The sequence below is a fragment of the Salmo trutta genome, chromosome 2 (assembly GCF_901001165.1).
Source record: "Salmo trutta chromosome 2, fSalTru1.1, whole genome shotgun sequence".
NCBI lineage: Eukaryota > Metazoa > Chordata > Actinopteri > Salmoniformes > Salmonidae > Salmo > Salmo trutta.
In genome coordinates, this window is record NC_042958.1 from 20,213,519 (window position 1) to 20,236,631 (window position 23,113).

At 45.9% G+C, this 23,113-nt stretch overlaps 1 protein-coding gene across 1 annotated transcript in view; it reads left to right on the forward strand.

Annotated features, from left to right (window-relative positions):
- vav3 (vav guanine nucleotide exchange factor 3) overlaps positions 1-23,113 on the forward strand; it is a gene marked incomplete at its 3' end in the record, with an annotated part of 107,243 nt that overhangs the window by 76,547 nt on the left and 7,583 nt on the right. The window contains 5 exon segments of the mRNA XM_029697950.1: positions 8,757-8,858; positions 9,976-10,067; positions 15,274-15,296; positions 16,472-16,505; positions 20,473-20,603. Of these exon segments, the coding sequence (XP_029553810.1) occupies positions 8,757-8,858; positions 9,976-10,067; positions 15,274-15,296; positions 16,472-16,505; positions 20,473-20,603 (382 nt within the window).

A 23,113-nucleotide genomic window follows, 5' to 3' on the forward strand; every position in this document is an offset into this window, starting at 1 on the left:
CTGTCTCACTCCCCCTGCAGCTGTGTGTGTTCTGTCCCATGTCATGTCTATGTCTCACTCCCCCTGCAGCAGTGTGTGTTCTGTCCCATGTCATGTCTCTGCCTCACTCCCCCTGCAGCAGTGTGTGTTCTGTCCCATGTCATGTCTCTGCCTCACTCCCCCTGCAGCAGTGTGTGTTCTGTCCCATGTCATGTCTCTGTCTCACTCCCCCTGCAGCAGTGTGTGTTCTGTCCCATGTCATGTCTCTGTCTCACTCCCCCTGCAGCAGTGTGTGTTCTGTCCCATGTCATGTCTCTGTCTCACTCCCCCTGCAGCGGTGTGTGTGTGTGTTGTGTGTTTGTGTGTGTGTGTGTGTGTTCTGTCCCATGTCATGTCTCTGTCTCACTCCCCTTGCAGCAGTGTGTGTTCTGTCCCATGTCATGTCTCTGCCTCACTCCCCCTGCAGCAGTGTGTGTTCTGTCCCATGTCATGTCTCTGTCTCACTCCCCCTGCAGCAGTGTGTGTTCTGTCCCATGTCATGTCTCTGCCTCACTCCCCCTGCAGCAGTGTGTATTCTGTCCCATGTCATGTCTCTGTCTCACTCCCCCTGCAGCAGTGTGTGTTCTGTCCCATGTCATGTCTCTGCCTCACTCCCCCTGCAGCAGTGTGTGTTCTGTCCCATGTCATGTCTCTGCCTCACTCCCCCTGCAGCAGTGTGTGTTCTGTCCCATGTCATGTCTCTGTCTTACTCCCCCTGCAGCAGTGTGTGTTCTGTCCCATGTCATGTCTCTGTCTCACTCCCCCTGCAGCAGTGTGTTTTCTGTCCCATGTCATGCCTCTGTCTCACTCCCCCTGCAGCGGTGTGTGTGTGTGTTGTGTGTTTGTGTGTGTGTGTGTGTTCTGTCCCATGTCATGTCTCTGTCTCACTCCCCCTGCAGCAGTGTGTGTTCTGTCCCATGTCATGTTTCTGCCTCACTCCCCCTGCAGCAGTGTGTGTTCTGTCCCATGTCATGTCTCTGTCTAACTCCCCCTGCAGCAGTGTGTGTTCTGTCCCATGTCATGTTTCTGCCTCACTCCCCCTGCAGCAGTGTGTGTTCTGTCCCATGCCATGTCTCTGTCTCACTCCCCCTGCAGCAGTGTGTGTTCTGTCCCATGTCATGCCTCTGTCTCACTCCCCCTGCAGCGGTGTGTGTGTGTGTTGTGTGTTTGTGTGTGTGTGTGTGTGTTCTGTCCCATGTCATGTCTCTGTCTCACTCCCCCTGCAGCAGTGTGTGTTCTGTCCCATGTCATGTCTCTGTCTCACTCCCCCTGCAGCAGTGTGTGTTCTGTCCCATGTCATGTCTCTGTCTCACTCCCCCTGCAGCAGTGTGTGTTCTGTCCCATGTCATGTCTCTGTCTCACTCCACCTGCAGCGGTGTGTGTGTGTGTGTTGTGTGTTTGTGTGTGTGTGTGTGTGTGTTCTGTCCCATGTCATGTCTCTGTCTCACTCCCCCTGCAGCAGTGTGTGTTCTGTCCCATGTCATGTCTCTGCCTCACTCCCCCTGCAGCAGTGTGTATTCTGTCCCATGTCATGTCTCTGTCTCACTCCCCCTGCAGCAGTGTGTGTTCTGTCCCATGTCATGTCTCTGTCTCACTCCCCCTGCAGCAGTGTGTGTTCTGTCCCATGTCATGTCTCTGCCTCACTCCCCCTGCAGCAGTGTGTGTTCTGTCCCATGTCATGTCTCTGCCTCACTCCCCCTGCAGCAGTGTGTGTTCTGTCCCATGTCATGTCTCTGTCTCACTCCCCCTGCAGCAGTGTGTGTTCTGTCCCATGTCATGTCTCTGTCTCACTCCCCTGCAGCAGTGTGTTTTCTGTCCCATGTCATGCCTCTGTCTCACTCCCCCTGCAGCGGTGTGTGTGTGTGTTGTGTGTTTGTGTGTGTGTGTGTGTTCTGTCCCATGTCATGTCTCTGTCTCACTCCCCCTGCAGCAGTGTGTGTTCTGTCCCATGTCATGTTTCTGCCTCACTCCCCCTGCAGCAGTGTGTGTTCTGTCCCATGTCATGTCTCTGTCTCACTCCCCCTGCAGCAGTGTGTGTTCTGTCCCATGTCATGTCTCTGTCTCACTCCCCCTGCAGCGGTGTGTGTGTGTGTTGTGTGTTTGTGTGTGTGTGTGTGTGTGTTCTGTCCCATGTCATGTCTCTGTCTCACTCCCCCTGCAGCAGTGTGTGTTCTGTCCCATGTCATGTCTCTGCCTCACTCCCCCTGCAGCAGTGTGTATTCTGTCCCATGTCATGTCTCTGTCTCACTCCCCCTGCAGCAGTGTGTGTTCTGTCCCATGTCATGTCTCTGTCTCACTCCCCCTGCAGCAGTGTGTGTTCTGTCCCATGTCATGTCTCTGCCTCACTCCCCCTGCAGCAGTGTGTGTTCTGTCCCATGTCATGTCTCTGCCTCACTCCCCCTGCAGCAGTGTGTGTTCTGTTCCATGTCATGTCTCTGTCTCACTCCCCCTGCAGCAGTGTGTGTTCTGTCCCATGTCATGTCTCTGTCTCACTCCCCCTGCAGCAGTGTGTTTTCTGTCCCATGTCATGCCTCTGTCTCACTCCCCCTGCAGCGGTGTGTGTGTGTGTTGTGTGTTTGTGTGTGTGTGTGTGTGTTCTGTCCCATGTCATGTCTCTGTCTCACTCCCCCTGCAGCAGTGTGTGTTCTGTCCCATGTCATGTTTCTGCCTCACTCCCCCTGCAGCAGTGTGTGTTCTGTCCCATGTCATGTCTCTGTCTCACTCCCCCTGCAGCAGTGTGTGTTCTGTCCCATGTCATGTCTCTGTCTCACTCCCCCTGCAGCGGTGTGTGTGTGTGTTGTGTGTTTGTGTGTGTGTGTGTGTGTGTTCTGTCCCATGTCATGTCTCTGTCTCACTCCCCCTGCAGCAGTGTGTGTTCTGTCCCATGTCATGTCTCTGCCTCACTCCCCCTGCAGCAGTGTGTATTCTGTCCCATGTCATGTCTCTGTCTCACTCCCCCTGCAGCAGTGTGTGTTCTGTCCCATGTCATGTCTCTGTCTCACTCCCCCTGCAGCAGTGTGTGTTCTGTCCCATGTCATGTCTCTGCCTCACTCCCCCTGCAGCAGTGTGTGTTCTGTCCCATGTCATGTCTCTGCCTCACTCCCCCTGCAGCAGTGTGTGTTCTGTTCCATGTCATGTCTCTGTCTCACTCCCCCTGCAGCAGTGTGTGTTCTGTCCCATGTCATGTCTCTGTCTCACTCCCCCTGCAGCAGTGTGTTTTCTGTCCCATGTCATGCCTCTGTCTCACTCCCCCTGCAGCGGTGTGTGTGTGTGTTGTGTGTTTGTGTGTGTGTGTGTGTGTTCTGTCCCATGTCATGTCTCTGTCTAACTCCCCCTGCAGCAGTGTGTGTTCTGTCCCATGTCATGTCTCTGTCTCACTCCCCCTGCAGCAGTGTGTGTTCTGTCCCATGTCATGCCTCTGTCTCACTCCCCCTGCAGCGGTGTGTGTGTGTGTTGTGTGTTTGTGTGTGTGTGTGTGTGTGTTCTGTCCCATGTCATGTCTCTGCCTCACTCCCCCTGCAGCAGTGTGTGTTCTGTCCCATGTCATGTCTCTGCCTCACTCCCCCTGCAGCAGTGTGTGTGTGTGTTGTGTGTTTGTGTGTGTGTGTGTTTCTCTGAGAGAGACAGATAAAGTGTTTGTGTGTGTCCTCTATTGTGTGTACTGCCTTAGTGTCACAGTATTGACATGTCACTCTTCCAGTTATTCAGGTAAGTACAGATCATGATTAATGAGTGTCACAGTCCTGAACTCTCCTGGCACCCTGCCCTAAAACACTAAAGACACCAAAGACTCCCCTCCCCTCACCTGCTCCAAATCACCAGACTGATACAACAACCAGAACTGACTGCCTGGACAAAACCTATATAACTCTTTCTTAGACAATCAAAACTCCTTTCAGTGAATGGTGCAATTATATATTATGCTTGCACAAGAACAGCGCCTCCTTTGCAAATACACTCAAGCGTTCCAGCTTTGATTAATGGATAAAACTTGTGTACAGTATGTTCTATAGTTACTTTGCACAAAAACATAAAACTGTGCCAAATATTACCAAATATAAGGGGATGTTAAACTACTTTATCAAATTGCTTGAATAAACACCAGTGTGTTAAATTCATTCTGTAATAGACTGGATATCTAACAATGTCCTGACAGAGCAGCTGATTAGTGACTCTGACTCAGAATCGGTTTTATCAAGTAGTCCATTGACTCAACTGCATGCACACTTGGCCATATAGGAATATTGTCCCTATAAGTCCTCTGTGTCATCTCTCTCAGTCTCGTTGGGGACTTCACTCGCACATGTGATCTAACATGCACCTGTCATCATAAATACCACTGAGCCAAACACAAACACATCTGGTCATCTAGTGGAGGACAGGGGTCCTTTTCCCCTGAGTGGAGATCAGAGGATCTGGGATTATTAGATGCTTTGTTGGTGTTGATAACGACATTTACAATTAGTTTACAGCGGGGGTGGGGGGCACCTGCTACAGCAAAAAAAGGGGAGGGGGGGAAACAATTGACCCTTTGCTAAGACCCGCCCCCTTTGGTTACCGTTCCAACCTCGGACAACATTTTCCCTGGAAGCCCAATTCCCCATTCAACCACATTCGAAATCCCCCCACAATGATCTCAAACTGTGTTTGTAACACACAATGAAATGAAACACAGACTGACTACCCCTTGCTAATCAGGAAACTCTTGGGTATGTTGTGGTGGACTGTCATTACAATTGCTTCACAGGATCCTGGTAAAATGATGTTTGTAGTGTAGCTAGCCACTGAATGGCTCTGAATTCACTGTCAGCATGCAGTCAAAGCTATAACTATCCTGATGTCGACAGCAGATGGGAGTTCTATTCATAACATTGCTAAATTAGCTAGCTAACATAATTTTTTTACATAGTTTATTTGCACCTTATTTGTAGAACAATCTTCAAAATGTTGTTAAATGTGATGTTTTGGTTCCTCTAGGGCAATTCACAAAGCTGATTGAGGACATTATTACTGATGAGTGTGTTTTTTATTATGATCGTGTTTTTCTTTCCGCTTGCATTTTGTATTTATATTGATTTGTGTATTTTCTGTAATTTATGTAATTCAGGGCTCATCTGTAAAAGAGACCTTGGTCTCAGCATGACTAAAATAAAGGTTAAATAAAAATAAATATTACAAAAATGTGAAAATAGTTATTTTAAGTGGCTAGCTAGCTGGTGTTAGCAATGTTTGGTGAGACTGAGAGCTAGCTAACCAGCTGAGCTAGCAAACAATATAACAACAGTATAATTTTGGATTCAGGAATCACAGTAGCAAGTACTCCCCAATTATTAAGTCATTTAAACTCAGTTTTTGCCATAGCCTTCAGTGGCTTTCATGTGATTTAAAGATGAGAATGTCCAAGGTGTTGGACTCGACGACAGTTGCTATCCATTGAAACGCTGCAATTGGTTGCCGAAAATCCTGGGGCGGGGCTTAGTGAAGGGTCAATTATATTAAATAGTACTTTGGACTGTTCTATGCCAGTGATATTAGAAACAAAAAGAGAAAATGAGGAAAGGAAGGAAGGAAGGAAGGAAGGAAGGAAGGAAGGAAGGAAGGAAGGAAGGAAGGAAGGAAGGAAGGAAGGAAGGAGAAAGACAGAATCAGAGATGAAAATAGAAAATAGGGAGGAAAAAAAGTGAAAAGGCGTGACGCAATGCTGAGAGAAGCTTGAGCTTGATTAACTCAGTGGAATTAATGAGTTTGGAGTGGAGAGAGAGAGACAGGAGAGAGAGACAGAGAGAGAGTGTGAGAGAGACTGTGAAGAGAAAGAAATAGAGACAGAAAGAGGCAGAAGAGTTAGAGAGCAAGAGACAGAGAGAGCGAGAGACGCTCCTTCAGTTTCTTTGGCACACAATCACTGAGTCACTTGGCTCCCTGGAGAGACTGTTGACTGATCCCAGTACTGTTGTTTTGTCACGCGCTGCAGCTCAGTTCAGCTCAACACAGTGAGGAGGAGGAGACACATTTAGACTGCTAATATAATGGCACTGTACTCAAACTAACTCTGGAGTACTTGACCTAACCCACATGAAAAAATACTATAGTATACTATGATATAAATACTATAGTATTCACTGTAGTGTGTTTGCGGACTTAACTGTAGTATTCACTGTAGTGTTAGCTGTAGTATACTGTAGTATTTACAGTTAACTATAGTATGAATATTGTAGTAAAAGAAAACTATTATACTTATGTTTTTTTCTGACTGTAGAATACTGTAGTATTTACTGTAGTGTTTTAGTTTTATTATCTTTGACATAGAAGTGGAGGCTTTTTCTTTCAGGAAACCTACTGGGGAAATTTTCCATAACCTGTAGGTAGGTAGGACTGGTGTCTGAACGGATAGTTCAGAGCTGCTCTTTTCCATAACCTGTGCATACAGTGCATTCAGAAAGTATTCAGACCTCTTGACTTTTTCCACATTTTGTTTCGTTACAGCCTTATTGTAAAACGTATTAAATCGTTTTTTTCCCGCTCATCAATCTACACACAAAACCCCATAATGACAAAACAAAAAGTTTTTTTTAAATGCCTGCAAATTTAAAAATAAAAAATGAAATATCACATTTACACAAGTATTCAGACCCTTTACTCAGTACTTTGTTGAAGCACCTTTGGCAGCGATTACAGCCTCGAGTCTTCTTGGGTATGACACTACAAGGTTGGCACACCTGTCTTTGGGGAGTTTCTCCCATTCCCACTCTGCAGATCCTCTCAAGCTCTGTTAGGTTGAATGGGGAGCGTCACTGCACAGCTATTTTCCGGTCTCTTCAGAGATGTTCGATCGGGTTCAAGTCCAGGCCCTGGCTGGGCCACTCAAGGACATTCAGAGACTTGTCCCGAAACCACTCCTGGTTTGTCTTGGTTGTGTGCTTAGGGTCGTTGTCCTGTTGGAAGGTGAACCTTCACCCCCAGTCTGAGGTCCTGAGTGCTCTGGAGCAGGTTTTCATCAAGGATCTCTCTGTACTTTGCTCCGTTCATCTTTCCCTCGATCCTGACTAGTCTCCCAGTCCCTGTCGCTGAAAAACATCCCCACAGATTGATGCTGCCACCACCATGCTTCACCATAGGGACTGTCGTGTTCCTTTTACTGAGGAGTAGCTTTCGTCTGGCCACTTTACCAAAAAATCTTGATTGGTAGAGTGCTACAGAGATGGTTGTCCTTCTGGAGGGTTCTCCCATCTTCACATAGGAACTCTGGAGTTCTGTCTGAGTGACCATCGGGTTCTTGTTCATCTCCCTGACCGAGGCCCTTCTCCCCCGATTGCTCAGTTTGGCCAGGCGTCCAGCTCTAGGAAGAGTCTTGATGGTTCCAAACTTCTTCCATTTAAGAATGATGGAGGCCACTGTGTTCATGGGGACCTTCAATGCTGCATAAATTGTTTGGTACCCTTCCCCAGACCCTTCCTCAGCTCTACGGAATATTCCTTTGACCTCATGGCTTGTTTTTTTCTCTGACATGCACTGTCATCTGTGGGACCTTATATAGACGGATGTGTACCTTTTCAAATAATGTCCAATCAATTGAATTTACCAAAGTTGGACTCCATTCAAGTTGTAGAAACATCTAAAAAATGGAAACAGGATGCACCTGAGTCAATTTTGAGTTTCATAGCAAAGGGTCTGAATACTTAAGTAATAAATTGTGTGTAGATTGATGAGGGACATTATTTTTAATACATTTTAGAATATATATATTACCTTTATTTAACTAGGCAAGTCATTTAAGAACAAATTCTTATTTTCAATGACGGCCTAGGAACAGTGCCTTGTTCAGGGGCAGAATGACAGATTTGTACCTTGTCAGCTCGGGGATTCGATCTTGCAACCTTTCGGTTACTAGTCCAACGCTCTAACCACTTGGCTACCCTGCCGCCCCAATATGGCACAAAAGTGACACATTTTGGAACAAGGAAAGGGGTCTGAATACTTTCCGAATGCACTGTAGGTAGGACTGGTGTCTGAACGGATAGTTCAGAGCTTCTGCTCTTTTCTATAACCTGTAGAGAACACAATATGGTCTATACTTGGCATGTAGGTTTCTCACTTATGGGTGGCACAAAATGTGATATGGGGAGGGGAATGGGCTAGGTATATGCAAATGAAATAGTATGGTATTTACTATAGTTAAAAGCAGTGTAGTGTTTTTGCAGACTAGCGGTTTTGCAAACATTACTGGTGTATTTACTATAGTATTCTACAGTATATAAAAACATTCTATAGTACGTACTACACATGATCGAGAGATACTACAGCGTGTAGTTTATTATTCTACAGTATACTACATTTTACTATAGAATTATATAGTAAGTACTGACCGTAATATTCTATAGTAAACTGTCATATTTTTTCATGTGTGAAGAATCAGGAAGTCTGTCTCGGGTTGCTACCAGGTTTTTTATTTATCATAATTGGCAAAAATTAGGTGAAGGCCCCTGACATCAGGTGGTACTATGGGCCATGTGTGAACATAACGACTTATGGAAGTAATACAGAAACTGCCAAGCTTGTATCAAAGTACTGTGTAGTCTGTATGTAGACTGTAGAGCTACAGTCAAGTTCCAATGTGGAACCGAGAGTTGCTACTAGTATAGCTGACTGCAGTTACATTAACGTCACAATGTGAAACTGACAATGTACGATTGCACTTGTCTTTTCTAATCTTCATATCCTTCCTTTCCCATGTCTTGTAGCTCCAACATACGTCCAGAGAACGGCACCAGTAACTTCCATGAGTTCAAGATGCACACCTTCGACAGAATCACATCCTGTAGCTACTGCCACATGCTGCTAAGGTACGGGGTCACACACGCATGTGCGCACACACTATCACATACTACATGTTATTTTACATTTGAGTCATTTAGCAGACTCTCTTATCCAGAGCGACATACAGGAGTAATTAGGGTTAAGTGCCTTGCTCAAGTGGAGTGCAAACAGATTTTTGACTGACAACCCTGAACCTGTATCTACAACCAATGGGTATATATTGGTTGGGGCGGCAGGTAGCCTAGTGGTTAGAGCGTTGCGTCTAAAGGTTACTGGCCCCGAGCTGACAAGGTAAACATCTGTCGTTCTGCCCCTGAACAAGGCAGGTATTAACCCACTGTTCCTTGGTAGGCCGTCATTGCCTAGTTAAATATATGGATCACTTCATGGCTGGGGGCGCATGATGTGAAGAAGACCCAGATGATGACCCTATATGGCCCATAACTGCCCATTCCGGGTGGATGTCAGACGGGGAAAATATATTTAAAATATATTTGAGCATACAAGAGGACAAATATACTAGGCCAGAAGGGGAGTAACAAGAGTGTGAGCTGACTGAGCATGTGCAGTGCACCTGTGTGTATGGTGCGATTACAACATCTGTGTGTAACCATGACCCTAACCCATGGCCCTAACCCTAACCCTAGCTTCATGTCTACAACCTGGCTCAACCCTAACCCTATAGCCTCACCCACAACCCTAGCCCTAACCCCAGCTTCAAGTCCACATCTGGGTTCAACCCTAACCCATACCTTAGCTACCATGGATGTCCACACCCTGGCTCAACCCTAATTCTAGTGTCTGTGCATGGCTCACCAGGAGAGTTAGTCAGACTGGGGCTGCTGGGCTTTACATCATTGTAATCAGCAGGAGGTTCTGGAGCAGTTATGTAAAAGAAAATACCGCCGCAGGTAGGGAGGAGTGGAGAGGCGATGACGGATGGTTGAACCCGAGACAGGGAAGTTGGAATGGCACCAAGTCACATCTTTTAAAGACGTCGTCCTCCTCTTTCTTTACTCCCTCTCTTTATCCTACACGCACGCACACACGCACGCACGCACGCACGCACACACACACACACACACACACACACACACACACCACACTGAGCAATGCTGGTTGTCCCTCTCTTCTCTCTTCCAGGGGCATCTTTAACCAGGGGTACCTGTGCTCCAAGTGTGGTGTTGGAGCCCATAAGGAATGTCTGGGGAGGTTTGGCAGCTGTGGAAAAACAGGTGAGAACCCCCCTCAAAACACAGACTCAAGAAAGCAGTACAGTACAAGTAGTACAGTACATACACTATATGACCGATAGTATGTGGACAGCTGCTCGTCAAACATCTCGTTCCAAAATCATGAGCATTACAGTTTTTTACAATCACTAGGACCCATTTCTCAATACTTAGGTCACTTTTTCAAAACTCTTCACACAGTTCTCCTAACCAACTTTCAGCTTGGCACAGCAGTTCATTTCACATCCAAAATGCAGTAAAACTACCAAAACACTTCATACATGTCTCAAATCAACTCATTCTTCCATAACAATAGCAAAGGTTGTCACCCAACAAGCACACGTTGTCACTCATAAAACAACGACCTAAACAACACTGACAACAGGTACCATTACACAATGTTTTCTTTTGTAAAATGTCTTTACAGAACAAGAATGACACCTCTCTACTGTTTAGAATTCACTGCAGTATATGTTACAGGAATGTATCAGACATGATGCAGTAAGCTTCAATATGTTTTGTGTCATTTTTTGGCATTGAGTGATTCCAAAATACAAGAATTTGTATATACACCATCTATCAATACAGATACAGCAGCAGTGCTAGTCAAGCCTGTCTTCTGCATTTGGCCACAGGTTCTCATCCACGTCACATCTTATGTCATCTTGGGCAATACACATAGGAAAGGATCTTTTGGCATGTCTGGTCCATCCCTGGCAATCTTCTGCAGATATGTCCAGGCATCCAGCATTCATTGCATCCAGGAGGGACATTTGATCATGTGGATGGTGGTCATAAACCTTCCACCTCCATGAGGAATAGAATTCCTCTATGTGGTTGAGGAATGGAGAGTAAGGTGGGAGGAAAAGTGACACCATCCTGGGATGGGATGCAAAACACTCTGTGACTGCACGGGAGTGGTGAAATGCCACATTGTCCCATACAATTACAAACGTTGGCCAATTTCGCCTCACTGCAACCCTTTCCTCACCTGGCACAACCCTTCCATAGAGGTCATCCAGGAATGAAATGAGACACTTGGTGTTGTATGGCCCAATTAGCGATTTGTGTAACAGCAATCCATCAGAGGATATTGCTGCACACATTGGGATGTTGGCACCCCTCTAGCCCGGGACATCCACTGTGGCTCTTTTCCCAATCACATTCCTTCCTCACCGCCGTGTTTTGGCCAAGTTGAAACCAACCTCATCCACAAAGATGAATATGTGGGGTGTTTGCCTGGCTTCAATCTCCATGACTCTCTAAAATAAATCCACAAGACAACATAAGAGTTAGGCTATCACGGTAGTTTACATTATACCTAAAAACATGCCATTGTGTGCCTCTGCCCTGTTTGGTTTTGTTCAAAACCAGTTCTGTATTTTATAGTCATCCTACCTAGACATATTGGTTCCTGAGTTGCTTGACTCGTTCAGAGTTCCTCTCAAAGGGGACAGTGTACAACTGCTTCATCCTAACTTGATGTTGTTTCAGAACTCTAGAAATAGTTGTTATGGTTACATTGGGAATATTTCCAAATGTATTGTTGTCTGCCAACACTCTGTCCCGAATCTCTGTGAGTTTTATGCCATTGTTTCTGATGACCATATCAACGATTGCAGTTTCCTGCACAGCAGTGAAAATCCTACCTCTCCTGCCTGTGGGAGGTAACCGTTGGGTCCTAAGCAGAAATACAAAAACAATTACACACAAGTGGGTTTGGAGGCTTTGCTCAATTTACTTCTGTAATGTGCAGTTCAGTCAGATGCCCTTGCAGAATGCACATCTTACCTGTTGTTTTGCCGGAAATGTCTCACAATAGATGCCACTGTTGAGCGTTGCAGATTTGGCTGCACTCTCAGACCAGCCTCTCTCATTGATAGACCATGATTTATTACATTGTCAATCATAGTAGCCCTAATCTCATCTGAGACAACAGCTCTTGAGCTTCCTCTCGGTCTTCTTCCACCACGCATATGTACTCCTCTCCCTCTCCCAGCCTCTCTTCTTCCTCTGTCATTTACTTCTCTATCTCTGTCTGGGTCCATGTTTACATTACAGTACAGCATTATTCCTAAGATGTCCACTTTTGTATAGATGGTAATGAAATTGAAAGACTAACACCTGGGTAGGTGTTCAGCTACAATGGGAATCAGCTGTGGTTGGTCTAATTGTTTTGATAGTGTTTCATTTTTTAGATTTGGAATATATTTCAATACGATATTACTGTAGAAATGTAGCAAATTGTTGTCTTATTCAATTTTGTGTTATGTTAGGTTTTGAACTTAAGTTTAACAGTTTTGAAAAGAGAATGTAAACATGTGCAAATTGGCCTGTAGGTACAGTTTTGGTGGTGGTTGTGTCTGAGTGAGAAAATAATTCATGAAATTTGAAAGATGTAGTCATTGAATGCATTTTGTGCCAAAGCAATGACAAATGAGCCACAGTTTAGCCCACATAGACTGCTGTTGTGTTCACTGTGTGAAGAATTTTGAAAAAGTGACCTAAGTATTGAGAAATTGTTCCTAGCTATTGTAAAAAACTGTAATATGGAGTTGGTCCTCCCTTTGCTGCTATAACAGCATCAACTCTACCGTGAAGGCTTTCCACTAGATGTTGGAACATTGCTTCCATTCAGCCACGAGCTAAGTGAGGTTCGGGGGCTGATGTTGGGCGATTAGACCTGGCTCGCAGTCAATGTTCCAATTCATCCCAAATGTGTTCGATGGAGTTGAGGGCTCTGTGCAGGCCAGTCAAGTTCTTCCGCACCGATCTCGACAAACTTTTTCTGTATGGACCTCGCATTGTGCACAGGGGCATTGTCATGCAGAAACAGGAAAGGGCCTTCCCCAAACTGTTGCCACAAAGTTGGAAGCACAGAATTGTCCAGAATATCTTTGTATGCTGTAGCATTAAGATTTCCCCTCACTGGAACTAAAGGGCCTAGCCCGACCATGAAAAACAGCCCCAGACCATTATTCCTACTCCACCAAACTTTACAGTTGGCACTATGCATTGGGGTAGGTAGCGTTCTCCTGGCATCTGCCAAACCCAGATTCGTCCATCGGACTGCCAGATGGTGAAGCGTGATTCATCACTCCAGAGAACGTGTTTCCACTGCTCCAGAGTCCAATGGTGGTGAGCTTTACACCACTCCAGCTGACGCTTGGCATTATGCATGATGATCTTAGGCGTGTGTGTGGCTGCTCCGCCATGGAAACCCATTTCATGAAGCTCCCAACAAACAGTTATTGTGCTGACGTTGCTTCCAGAGGCAGTTTGGAACTCGGTAGTGAGTGTTGCAGCCGGGGACAGACCCAGCAGTCCTGTTCTGTGAGCTTTTGTGGCCTACCACTTTGCGGCTGAGCCGTTGTTGCTCCTAGACGTTTCCACTTCACAACAACAGCACTTACAGTTGACCGGGGCAGCTTTAGCAGGTCAGAAATTTGACAAGCTGGCTTGTTGAAAAGGTGGCATCCTAAGTCACTGAGCTCTTCAGTATTGTGCATTCTACTGCCAATGTTTGTCTATGGAGATTGCATGGCGGCACGCTCAATGTTATACACCTGTCAGCAACGGTTATGGCTGAAATAGCCGAATCCACTAATTTGAAGGGGTGTCCACATACTTGTGTATATATACTCTTAAAATGTATATTTCATGTTAATGTGTATACCTGAAAGTAAATTGAAAAGCTGCTGATAATTAACCTACAATAAGGAAAAGCTCATAGTCACTGTGTACGGGGATTGGTCAGAGTATGAAACCTGAACACTTATATAACTCTAATCAAATAACATTAGATGCAGCAAGCTGCTCACTGTGCTCACTCACTATACACACCTTTAAACTGTTCACTGCACACACACACACACACACACACACACACACACACACACACACACACACACACACACACACACACACACACACACACACACACACACGCGCGCACATACACACACGCGCGCACACACACACACACACACACACACACACACACACACACACACACACACACACACACACACACACACACACGCAATGGGAACAGAACATGAGTGATTAGAGTAGACTGGTCATGACATTCCTCATGACAAACAGGTCCTGCAGACTTCCCCTGACTGGCAGTGAGTGTGTCAGTGGTCTGTATGTGTATATATATATATATGTGTGTGTGTGTGTGTGCGTGCGTGCGTGCGTACGCAGATTGCAGCAAGGTGCCTGCTCCTGTTGGTGTTGGCATCACTCACAAGCAATCAGGTCAGCAGTGCAATATCACAGTCACCAGCCACACCTGGTCACTAGCTTCCCTGAATAGATTAGTGTCATGCCACGGGGGGGCTGGAGAAAAGATAAACGTTAGTCCCTTTTACAGTGTTAGAAAGTAGAATGCACTTGGTTGCAATATGTTATGTTGCAACTATGCTTTCACTACCAACTTGCTTGTTAAGCAGTTATTAACGCATGGCTGATGTTGGACGAGTAGCAATAGATATAGTAACCTCATCAACACATAGCAGTTATTGACAGGAAAACAGAACACAATCACAACATCCATGGACAATCAGGAATGTGCATTACAACAATGAATGCTGTGCCTTGGAACAGAGCGTTATGCCTGCCGTTCTGCGGGAGGTATGTGTTTACACTACTCTGTCTCCAGGGTGTTCTGCAGGTGAGGCTTGTTTACCTCAGGTCCCAGTTGGCTCTCTCTCCCTCTGCTCTTCGTTATCAGCCCTGTTCAGCGTTACTTTGTGTAACAGGTTAAAGTTCGATCCAGAGCTGCCTGGCTGTCTGCTGTAGAGGGAGCGGGAGGAGGGAGGGGGAGGGGTGCTTGTTGATGGGGTGTAGCCCGTCCCAGGAGAGCCAATGAACAAACAGAGAACAAACTCTCAGAGCAGAACAGTCGTCAGCCCTGCCCCCTGAAGTGGTTTACTCCAGACTCTTTACTCCTGTCAGGTACCTTCAGCACAGCACAACAAACCAATGAGGAAAAAGAGTAGACAGTACTGCCAGTTGCTTTCTGCTTCACTAATGAGAGAGTGCTTCTGCAGCGCTGGAACACTGTGTGTGTGAGAGAGTGTGTGTGTGTGTGTGTGTGTGTGTGTTGGGTAACAGTTTGTTTGTGTGATCGTGAGTGTGTGTGTGGCTGTTATGCGTTCTCCTTGTAACCCACTCACCATGCCTGTTTTCAAACTCCTTTCAGATCCGGGCTCCTTCAGAACTCAGGTAAGACAGTGTGTGTTTCTATCTCCTTTCCCTTTCCAAAGTTCTGCTCTGTTCTGTTCTTACCCTTTGAAGACGTTCCCCTCTCTGTGGATATTGCCGAAGAAACTCCAATTGACTTTACTTATTTTAGCGTGAGCCGATAGATAGTGAATACAATTCTTCTGTAGATGATTGGAGAGTTGTGAAGGCCAGGTCTTAGCGTATAACTGCAACCCCCATGTGTTTCATTGAAAATGCACGATAAGAAATGTATCAACTTTGGCAACTATTCTGAATGTTTTTTGAAGGTGGCTAAGATAGATTGCGATTCTGTGATTCTGAAGGTTATAACTGGTGATGGAGGTTATAACTGGTGATGGAGGTTATAACTGGTGATGGAGGTTATAAATTATGATGGAGGTTATAACTAGTGATGGAGGTTATAACTGGTGATGGAGGTTATAACTGGTGATGGAGGTTATAACTGGTGATGGAGGTTATAACTGGGGATGGAGGTTATAAATTAAGATGGCGGTTATAATGCATCATGCGTAAAAATGCATATCGGCTCAATGCATGCTATGTCTGTTTGCAGAGATAGCATTGGATGAAATATTCATTGTGTGTTTGCACAGCAGAGCAGGCACATTCATAGCATTACCCAACCAGTCCCCTCTATATTCATCTCACTGCAACAAGATAAATCAGTTATTTAGCATGCAACGCTAGATAGAAATGCATTTACTGGTGATGCAATGCAACCCTACAGAGTATGACTTCTTTAACCCATTTACCCTACAGCAGTGGGGGAGGTTTGTGTGGGCCTGTAAAATTACCGTATATGAATTGAAGTTATCACGTAATATATGTATATATGAGTTCCAACTGGAGGCAAGCCCCATTTTCTCATCATGGCAGGTTTGCTTGCTACAGTATCTGGTCAGCTTTATTACATTGGAATACATGTCACTGTGTGCGTGTCACAATGAACATGTACAATTGATGTATGTATGTATGTTAGGGATGTACAGTATGCAGGTCGTAGGTTAGGGAGAGGAAACATTAGGTTTACATCTCAATATCTTTCTGAGAAAACCTGTGTTTCATAGTGCAGTGAGAGTGAACTTTCAGTGTGTGTATGTGTGTGTGTGTGTGTCACAGTAGTTAATCATGGTGTCTGTTTTTTTCCATTGCAGGAAAAATCAGTGCAAGGACGGCGCTCAGATCCAGGTTAGTGCATTCTGAATACATGGTAATAACAGTCACCTTCTACCCACTCACATCAGTCACATAATCTCTCTCTCTCTCTCTCTCTCTATCTCTCACACTCTCTCCCCTATCTCTCTCTCGCTCTCTCCCCTATCTATCTATCTATCTATCTATCTATCTATCTATCTATCTATCTATCTATCTATCTATCTATCTATCTATCTATCTATCTATCTATCTATCTATCTATCTATCTATCTATCTATCTATCTATCTATCTATCTATCTATCTATCTCTCTCTCTCTCTCTCTCTCTCTCTCTCTCACACACTCTCTCCCCTATCTCTCTCTCTCTCTCTCTCTCTCTCTCACACACTCTCTCTCTCTCACACTCTCTCCCCTATCTCTCTCTCTCTCTCTCTCACACACTCTCTCCCCTATCTCTCTCTCGCTCTCTCCCCTATCTCTCTCTCTCTCTCTCTCTCTCTCTCTCTCTCTCTCTCTCTCACACACTCTCTCCCCTATCTCTCTCTCTCTCACACTCTCTCCCCTATCTCTCTCTCTCTCACACTCTCTCTCTCTCTCTCTCGCTGGCTCTTTTGTTCTCTCTCTCTCTCTGTTTTAATTTCACCCTCCTTCTTCCTCTGATGGAATGGACCATGACATACTGCAAACTCTCAAATCATAGACACACAGCTACATGAGGAGGAGGGCGCAAATTGCCTGTTATACTGTGGAAAATCCTTATTGACCCACCATGCAGTGAAATCAATAGGCACTTGATTGCTTGGGCCCTTATCGTTTTATAATTGTCCGCACTCGCATAGTTCTGTCTGCTCAAAGGTGAGCTAACACGGGGTTTGTCATTGTGTTGTTGGAAATGCATTTCATGCTCTGAGACTCGGTTCTCCTCACTGATATTCTCACGTACTAGTGTCTGTGCCTGTTCGGGCAAGCTAACACACGTTACCCCTGACTCTATAGACTTTTCGTTGGAATCAGATACAGAGAGGAAAACAGAACAGAAAGCAAGTTAAGTCACCCCTCAGTCTCACCCCGTTGTCTACAGTAGAGTGGGGACTGTGTACTAGTGTGTCAGGGTGAAATAGGCCAGGTTAGGAGTGCTACTGTAGGACAACCAGGAAATAACCAGTTAATGGTTGTTCCCCGGTAAACAGGTCTAAGAAACAGGTCTGAACCTAAACACACATAATTGAAGAAGGTTATCTCCCATCTGATAACAGGAAGAGGAACTAGAGTACAGTTATACTGTATGTCTGCATGCTTAACTTGATGAAACATTATGACATGAGAGCGGTCATGGTTACGATGGAACGACAGGTGTGTGTCTCCCCTCGTTATCTTCTATAATGGGATCATGAATATTGTAAAAGAGTTAGGAGAATCGCGCGTGTGAACGGGTGCGCACACACGCACACACACATATTCACACACACTCCATCAGGATGAAATACATGAAGACATGGGGTTCACCCTGGGTATATTGGGGTCTGTTGATTCATTAAGTGTGAAATGACCTCAGTTCAGTGCTGCCTCTGTATTGGTACTAAAGCACAGCTTCTCTGCTGGGAGGCTGTCTCTCTCTCAGTCTCTCCCTCAGTCTCTCTCTCAGTCTCTCCCTCAGTCTCTCTCTCAGTCTCTCCCTCAGTCTCTCTCTCAGTCTCTCCCTCAGTCTCTCTCTCAGTCTCTCTCTCAGTCTCTCTCTCAGTCTCTCCCTCAGTCTCTCTCTCAGTCTCTCCCTCAGTTTCTCTCTCAGTCTCTCCCTCAGTCTCACCCCCAGTCTCTCCCTCAGTCTCTCCCTCAGTCTCTCTCTCAGTCTCTCCCTCAGTCTCTCTCTGTCTCTCCCTCAGTCTCTCTCTCAGTCTCTCCCTCAGTCTCACTCTCAGTCTCTCCCTCAGTCTCTCCCTCAGTCTCTCCCTCAGTCTCTTTCTCAGTCTCTCCCTCAGTCTCTCTCTCAGTCTCTCCCTCAGTCTCTCCCTCAGTCTCTCCCTCAGTCTCTCCCTCAGTCTCTTTCTCAGTCTCTTTCTAAGTCTCTTTCTCAGTTTCTTTCTGAGTCTCTCTCTCAGTCTCTCCCTCAGTCTCTCTCTCAGTCTCGCTCTGTCTCTCTCTCAGTCTCTCCCTCAGTCTCTCTCTCAGTCTCTCTCTCAGTCTCTCCCTCAGTCTCTCCCCCAGTCTCTCCCCCAGTCTCTCTCTCAGTCTCTCCCTCAGTCTCTCCCCCAGTCTCTCTCTCAGGCTTTCCCTCAGTCTCTCCCCCAGTCTCTCTCTCAGTCTCTACCTCAGTCTCACCCACAGTCTTTCTCTGTCTCTCTCTGTCTCTCTCTGTCTTTCTCTCAGTCTCTCCCTCAGTCTATCTCTCAGTCTCTCCCTCAGTCTTTCTCTCTCCCTCAGTCTCTCTCTCAGTCATTCCCTCAGTCTCTCTTTCAGTCTCTCCCTCAGACTCTCCCTTTGGCCCCTTCACACAGGCCATTCACAACTATTCATTCTCACAAAATGCTTTATCTTTCCAGAAAAATGTACTCCCCCTCCCCCAAATGATTAATTCCTATGAGATGAAGGATAATCAACCTCTCTCTTTTGTCGTTCTCAAACTCCTCTGCTTGGCTTTAGAAACTTTTTAGAGATTCTTTCAATCTCTTTCACTCTCTTTTTGATCTCTCTCTCTCCCTCTCTCTCTTTCTTTCTATCTCTCTCTCTCTCCCCCTGGTGTCTGTGGCCTTACTGCAGGGTTACTATTCCCTCAGTTCTTGTCATGAGCAGCTGTGGGGAGAGAAAGGCATTGTCGTGCTTAATGGAAGATATCCTTTGTCTTGTGTGTGTGTGTGTGTGTGTGTGTGTGTGTGTGTGTGTGTGTGTGTGTGTGTGTGTGTGTGTGTGTGTGTGTGTGGGTGTGTGTGTGTGTGTGTGTGTGTGTGTGTGTGTGTGTGTGTGTGTGTGTGTGTGTGTGTGTGGTGTGTGTGTGTGTGTGTGTGTGTGTGTGTGTGTGTGTGTGTGTGTGTGTGTGTGTGTGTGTGTGTGTGTGTGTGTGTGTGTGTGTGTGTGTGTGTGTGTGTGTGTGTGTGTGTGTGTGTGGGTGTGTGTGTGTGTGTGTGTGTGTGTGTGTGTGTGTGTGTGTGTGTGTGGGTGGTGTGTGTGTGTGTGTGTGTGTGTGTGTGTGTGTGTGTGTGTGTGTGTGTGTGTGTGTGTGTGTGTGTGTGTGTGTGTGTGGGTGTGTGTGTGTGTGTGTGTGTGTGTGTGTGTGTGTGTGTGTGTGTGTGTGTGTGTGTGTGTGTGTGTGTGTGCAGAAGTGACCGTGAGAGCCCCATCTTCAGCCCTGCTAGCTTCTCTAGTATTTAAGCACCCTCTCAGCTCACAGGAGAGCTTCTGTCCAGACCATCTCCATCTTAGGCCATAAGGATTAGAGGTTTAGGGAGTGTTACTATCACAGCCCCCCCCCCCCCATCCAAACCCTGACTTCCCTAGGAACACAGGTACTTTAAAATACATCTGCATCCCTCTCTTGTCGACCATCCTTAATCTATTCTCCCCCATCCGGCTGTTCTGTTTCTACTCTCTTTATAAGAGTTTGAGCTTTCTTCATCACCATGGAGTGAGTGGATTGTAAACACACTGTTCTTGTTTGAGCTGAATCTCCTTAGATACAAACACAATTGAACAGATATTGTCAAGAATATGGTTCTATTCCTTCTAGTCTACTCTGTTGGATTCTACCTGGCTTTTGTTTTACCTTTGGATAACAAAAATGTTTGATGACTGGAAAATTGGACAATAGCACATGCGATGTTACCAAGACCAAGGATAAAGCTATTGTTTCATAGCTTTAGATTGCTTGGTCGTATATGGATGGTTGGTATGGTGACAAGTGGGAGGGTGGCAAAGGTGCATTGTTTTGCGTTCAGATCTGCACACGCACCCATATAGATGAGTATGAACACACTGATATTGTGGTTGTATTTTCTCTCTCACTCAGGGTTACCTAAGATGTTGGTGACGAGGAACTATTTTGGCGTGCCAAGTCCCATATGTGGCCCGCCCCTCAACATCCAGCAAGGTGACATCATCGAGCTGGTCTGTGCCGATCTACACAGCTCCTGGTGGCAGGTGAGAGAGACATCGGTGCGTGTGTGTGTGTGTGTGTGTGTGTGTGTGTGTGTGTGTGTGGCAGGCGAAGTGTCACTTCTCTCGACCATTACATGTTACCTCACCCCTCTTGATCAAACCATGTCATAACAAACTATTTCAGATGAAACTAAAGGAATTGGTTTGTTCAATCAGTGAATCATCATATGCACCATTGTGTAAACTGAAGCCCTGCCCTGACCAGTGACATAACGTTGTTGTGTATCAGCACTGTACAGGAAAACCTATTGAAAGACACACCTATTAGACTGGGACAAGAACTAAATGAGCATTGTGAAAGGAAAACAAGTGTCATTTTCTAAGTCTTCTTTCTGTTGACCATTTCTGTTTAATTCTGACAATATTCAGTAATCAACATGGCTCTAATTTATTTTCTTAGACTGGTCTGTTTTGTTTGGCAGTTTATTCTAGTCTGACTGTGCCTCTGCGCTGTGTGACTCCAGTGTGACTCCAGTGTGACTCCAGTGTGACTCCTGTGTGACTCCTGTGTGACTCCAGTGCATTTCTAGCCGCATTGTCTGTCTGTCACACACTGCTAAGGGTAACTGCACAGGGAGTGGCTAATCCACTGCTTTGTTAATTGTTGAAACTGTAGGTTTCAGCGTGGCATTTTTACAGCAACATTGAGGAGCTGTCGTGAACATGGGCGGTACACACTGAGACAACACCCAGACAACACTGAACATTTCACCATGTTGTCGTGTGGGGGAAGTCTTATAACACACGTACGCACACGCACGCATGCACACACCCACAAACACACACATTCTTCCATAATGTGACTTTAATCTGGGAGAACAATAACAGGCCTTCAGGAGCACGCCAAATGAGGGTGTGGGCATCACCGTCTTTGTGTACAGCCTACCCTGCCAATGTGTGTGTTTGTGCCTTTCCAAACCACACAGAGGCACACGCCCATTCAGACACCTTCCAGCTCTTTGTTTGTGTGTTTTGGGCTAGCTGGCTGGCTGGCTGGCTGGCTGGCTGGCTGGCTGGCTGGATGAATGGATGGATGGCGTTACAACAGCAGCTGCAGGGAGGAAGGCTATTTGCTATTTCTGCTGTCTGCTCTGGCTCTGCCTGAGTCCACGTGGGCCTAGATATAGAAGCTATCTTATCTCTCTCTTTCTCTCTCTCTTTCTCTCACTCTCTTTCTCTCTCTCTCTCTCGCTCTCTCTCTCTCTCTCTCTCTCTCTCTCTCTCTCTCTCTCCCTCTCCCTTCCCAGCCCTCACCTTTTTCTCACACCGTCCATTTTCAGCTCTCTCCCACTTCCTTCCTGTCTCTCTCTCTGGACTGGCTCAGTCAGACCCAGTGGAGTCAGAGACACTAGGTGTGATAGCCCAGGCTTTTCAGCACTGTCACTTTGCTGGCACAGCCTCACTATAACTGGCATAGGCTGGGAGGTGTGTGTGTGTGTGTGTGTTTGTGTGTGTGTGTGTATTCATATGTGTGTATTTTTGTGTGTGTGGTGAGCGTCCTTTTTGATATTCCTACAGATTCATCTCTAGCATGCTATTTCGGGGGAAGTGTGCCGCCAAGCAGTGTACAATCACCAATCCATTAGCTGTTGAATGAGAGTTTTATATTTATCATTTAATATATTTAATTTAATTTGATATTGTGCAAAAAAATACATCATTACATCATCACCTTTAGGTTACTTAATCTCTGTGACAGCGGACCGAATTACTGAATGCTCAGTATTCATCACCGTGGTAACCAGCAGACCATAATTCCTGTGCTGTTGCCAGACTAATATAATCGATCAGTGTAATTTCATTTTCCCCCTTGGCTTGCGTCTGTTTACTCTAACAGGGTTAAGGCTTGATGATTATCACAACACTCATCAGCGCCCCATAACCTCATAACCAATAGCAGAGCTTTCCAAGAGCCCTGATAAAATGTGATTAGGCTAACTGTATCAGGGGCGCTTCAGGAGCACAGGCCTAACCAAATCAGATGGGCCCAAGTGCAGGAGGAAGAGGCTCAGATATGTATATCTATGTGTGTGAAAGAGCCTGACAGAGAATAGGAAGAAAGTGAGAGATTAGGTAAGGAAACACAGGCCTAATGCAGAGCAGCATACTTGGGTTTTCATGGTGTGCGCACACAGACACACACACACACACGCACGCACGCACGCGCGCACACACACACACATACACACACACACACACGTGTTAAATCAGCCAATGAGTCTGCATTGTATTACATGCTACTAGACTCCTTTCGAGTCATTACCATTGGGAGAGAAGAAAGTCCTCAGTCTCAGCTGTTCCTTAACTCAACTCTCTCCTTGAGCGATTATTAAACAATAGTTAACTAGGACTGTGGATCTGCTCTGCTCTGTGTTGCTGACCGAATTGTTCCTAAATTACAGAGAAGAAATCAACCAGCCGAATGTAACGCAATTATCTCTCTCTCTCTCTCTCTCTCTCTCTCTCTCTCTCTCTCTCCCTCTCTCTTTCTC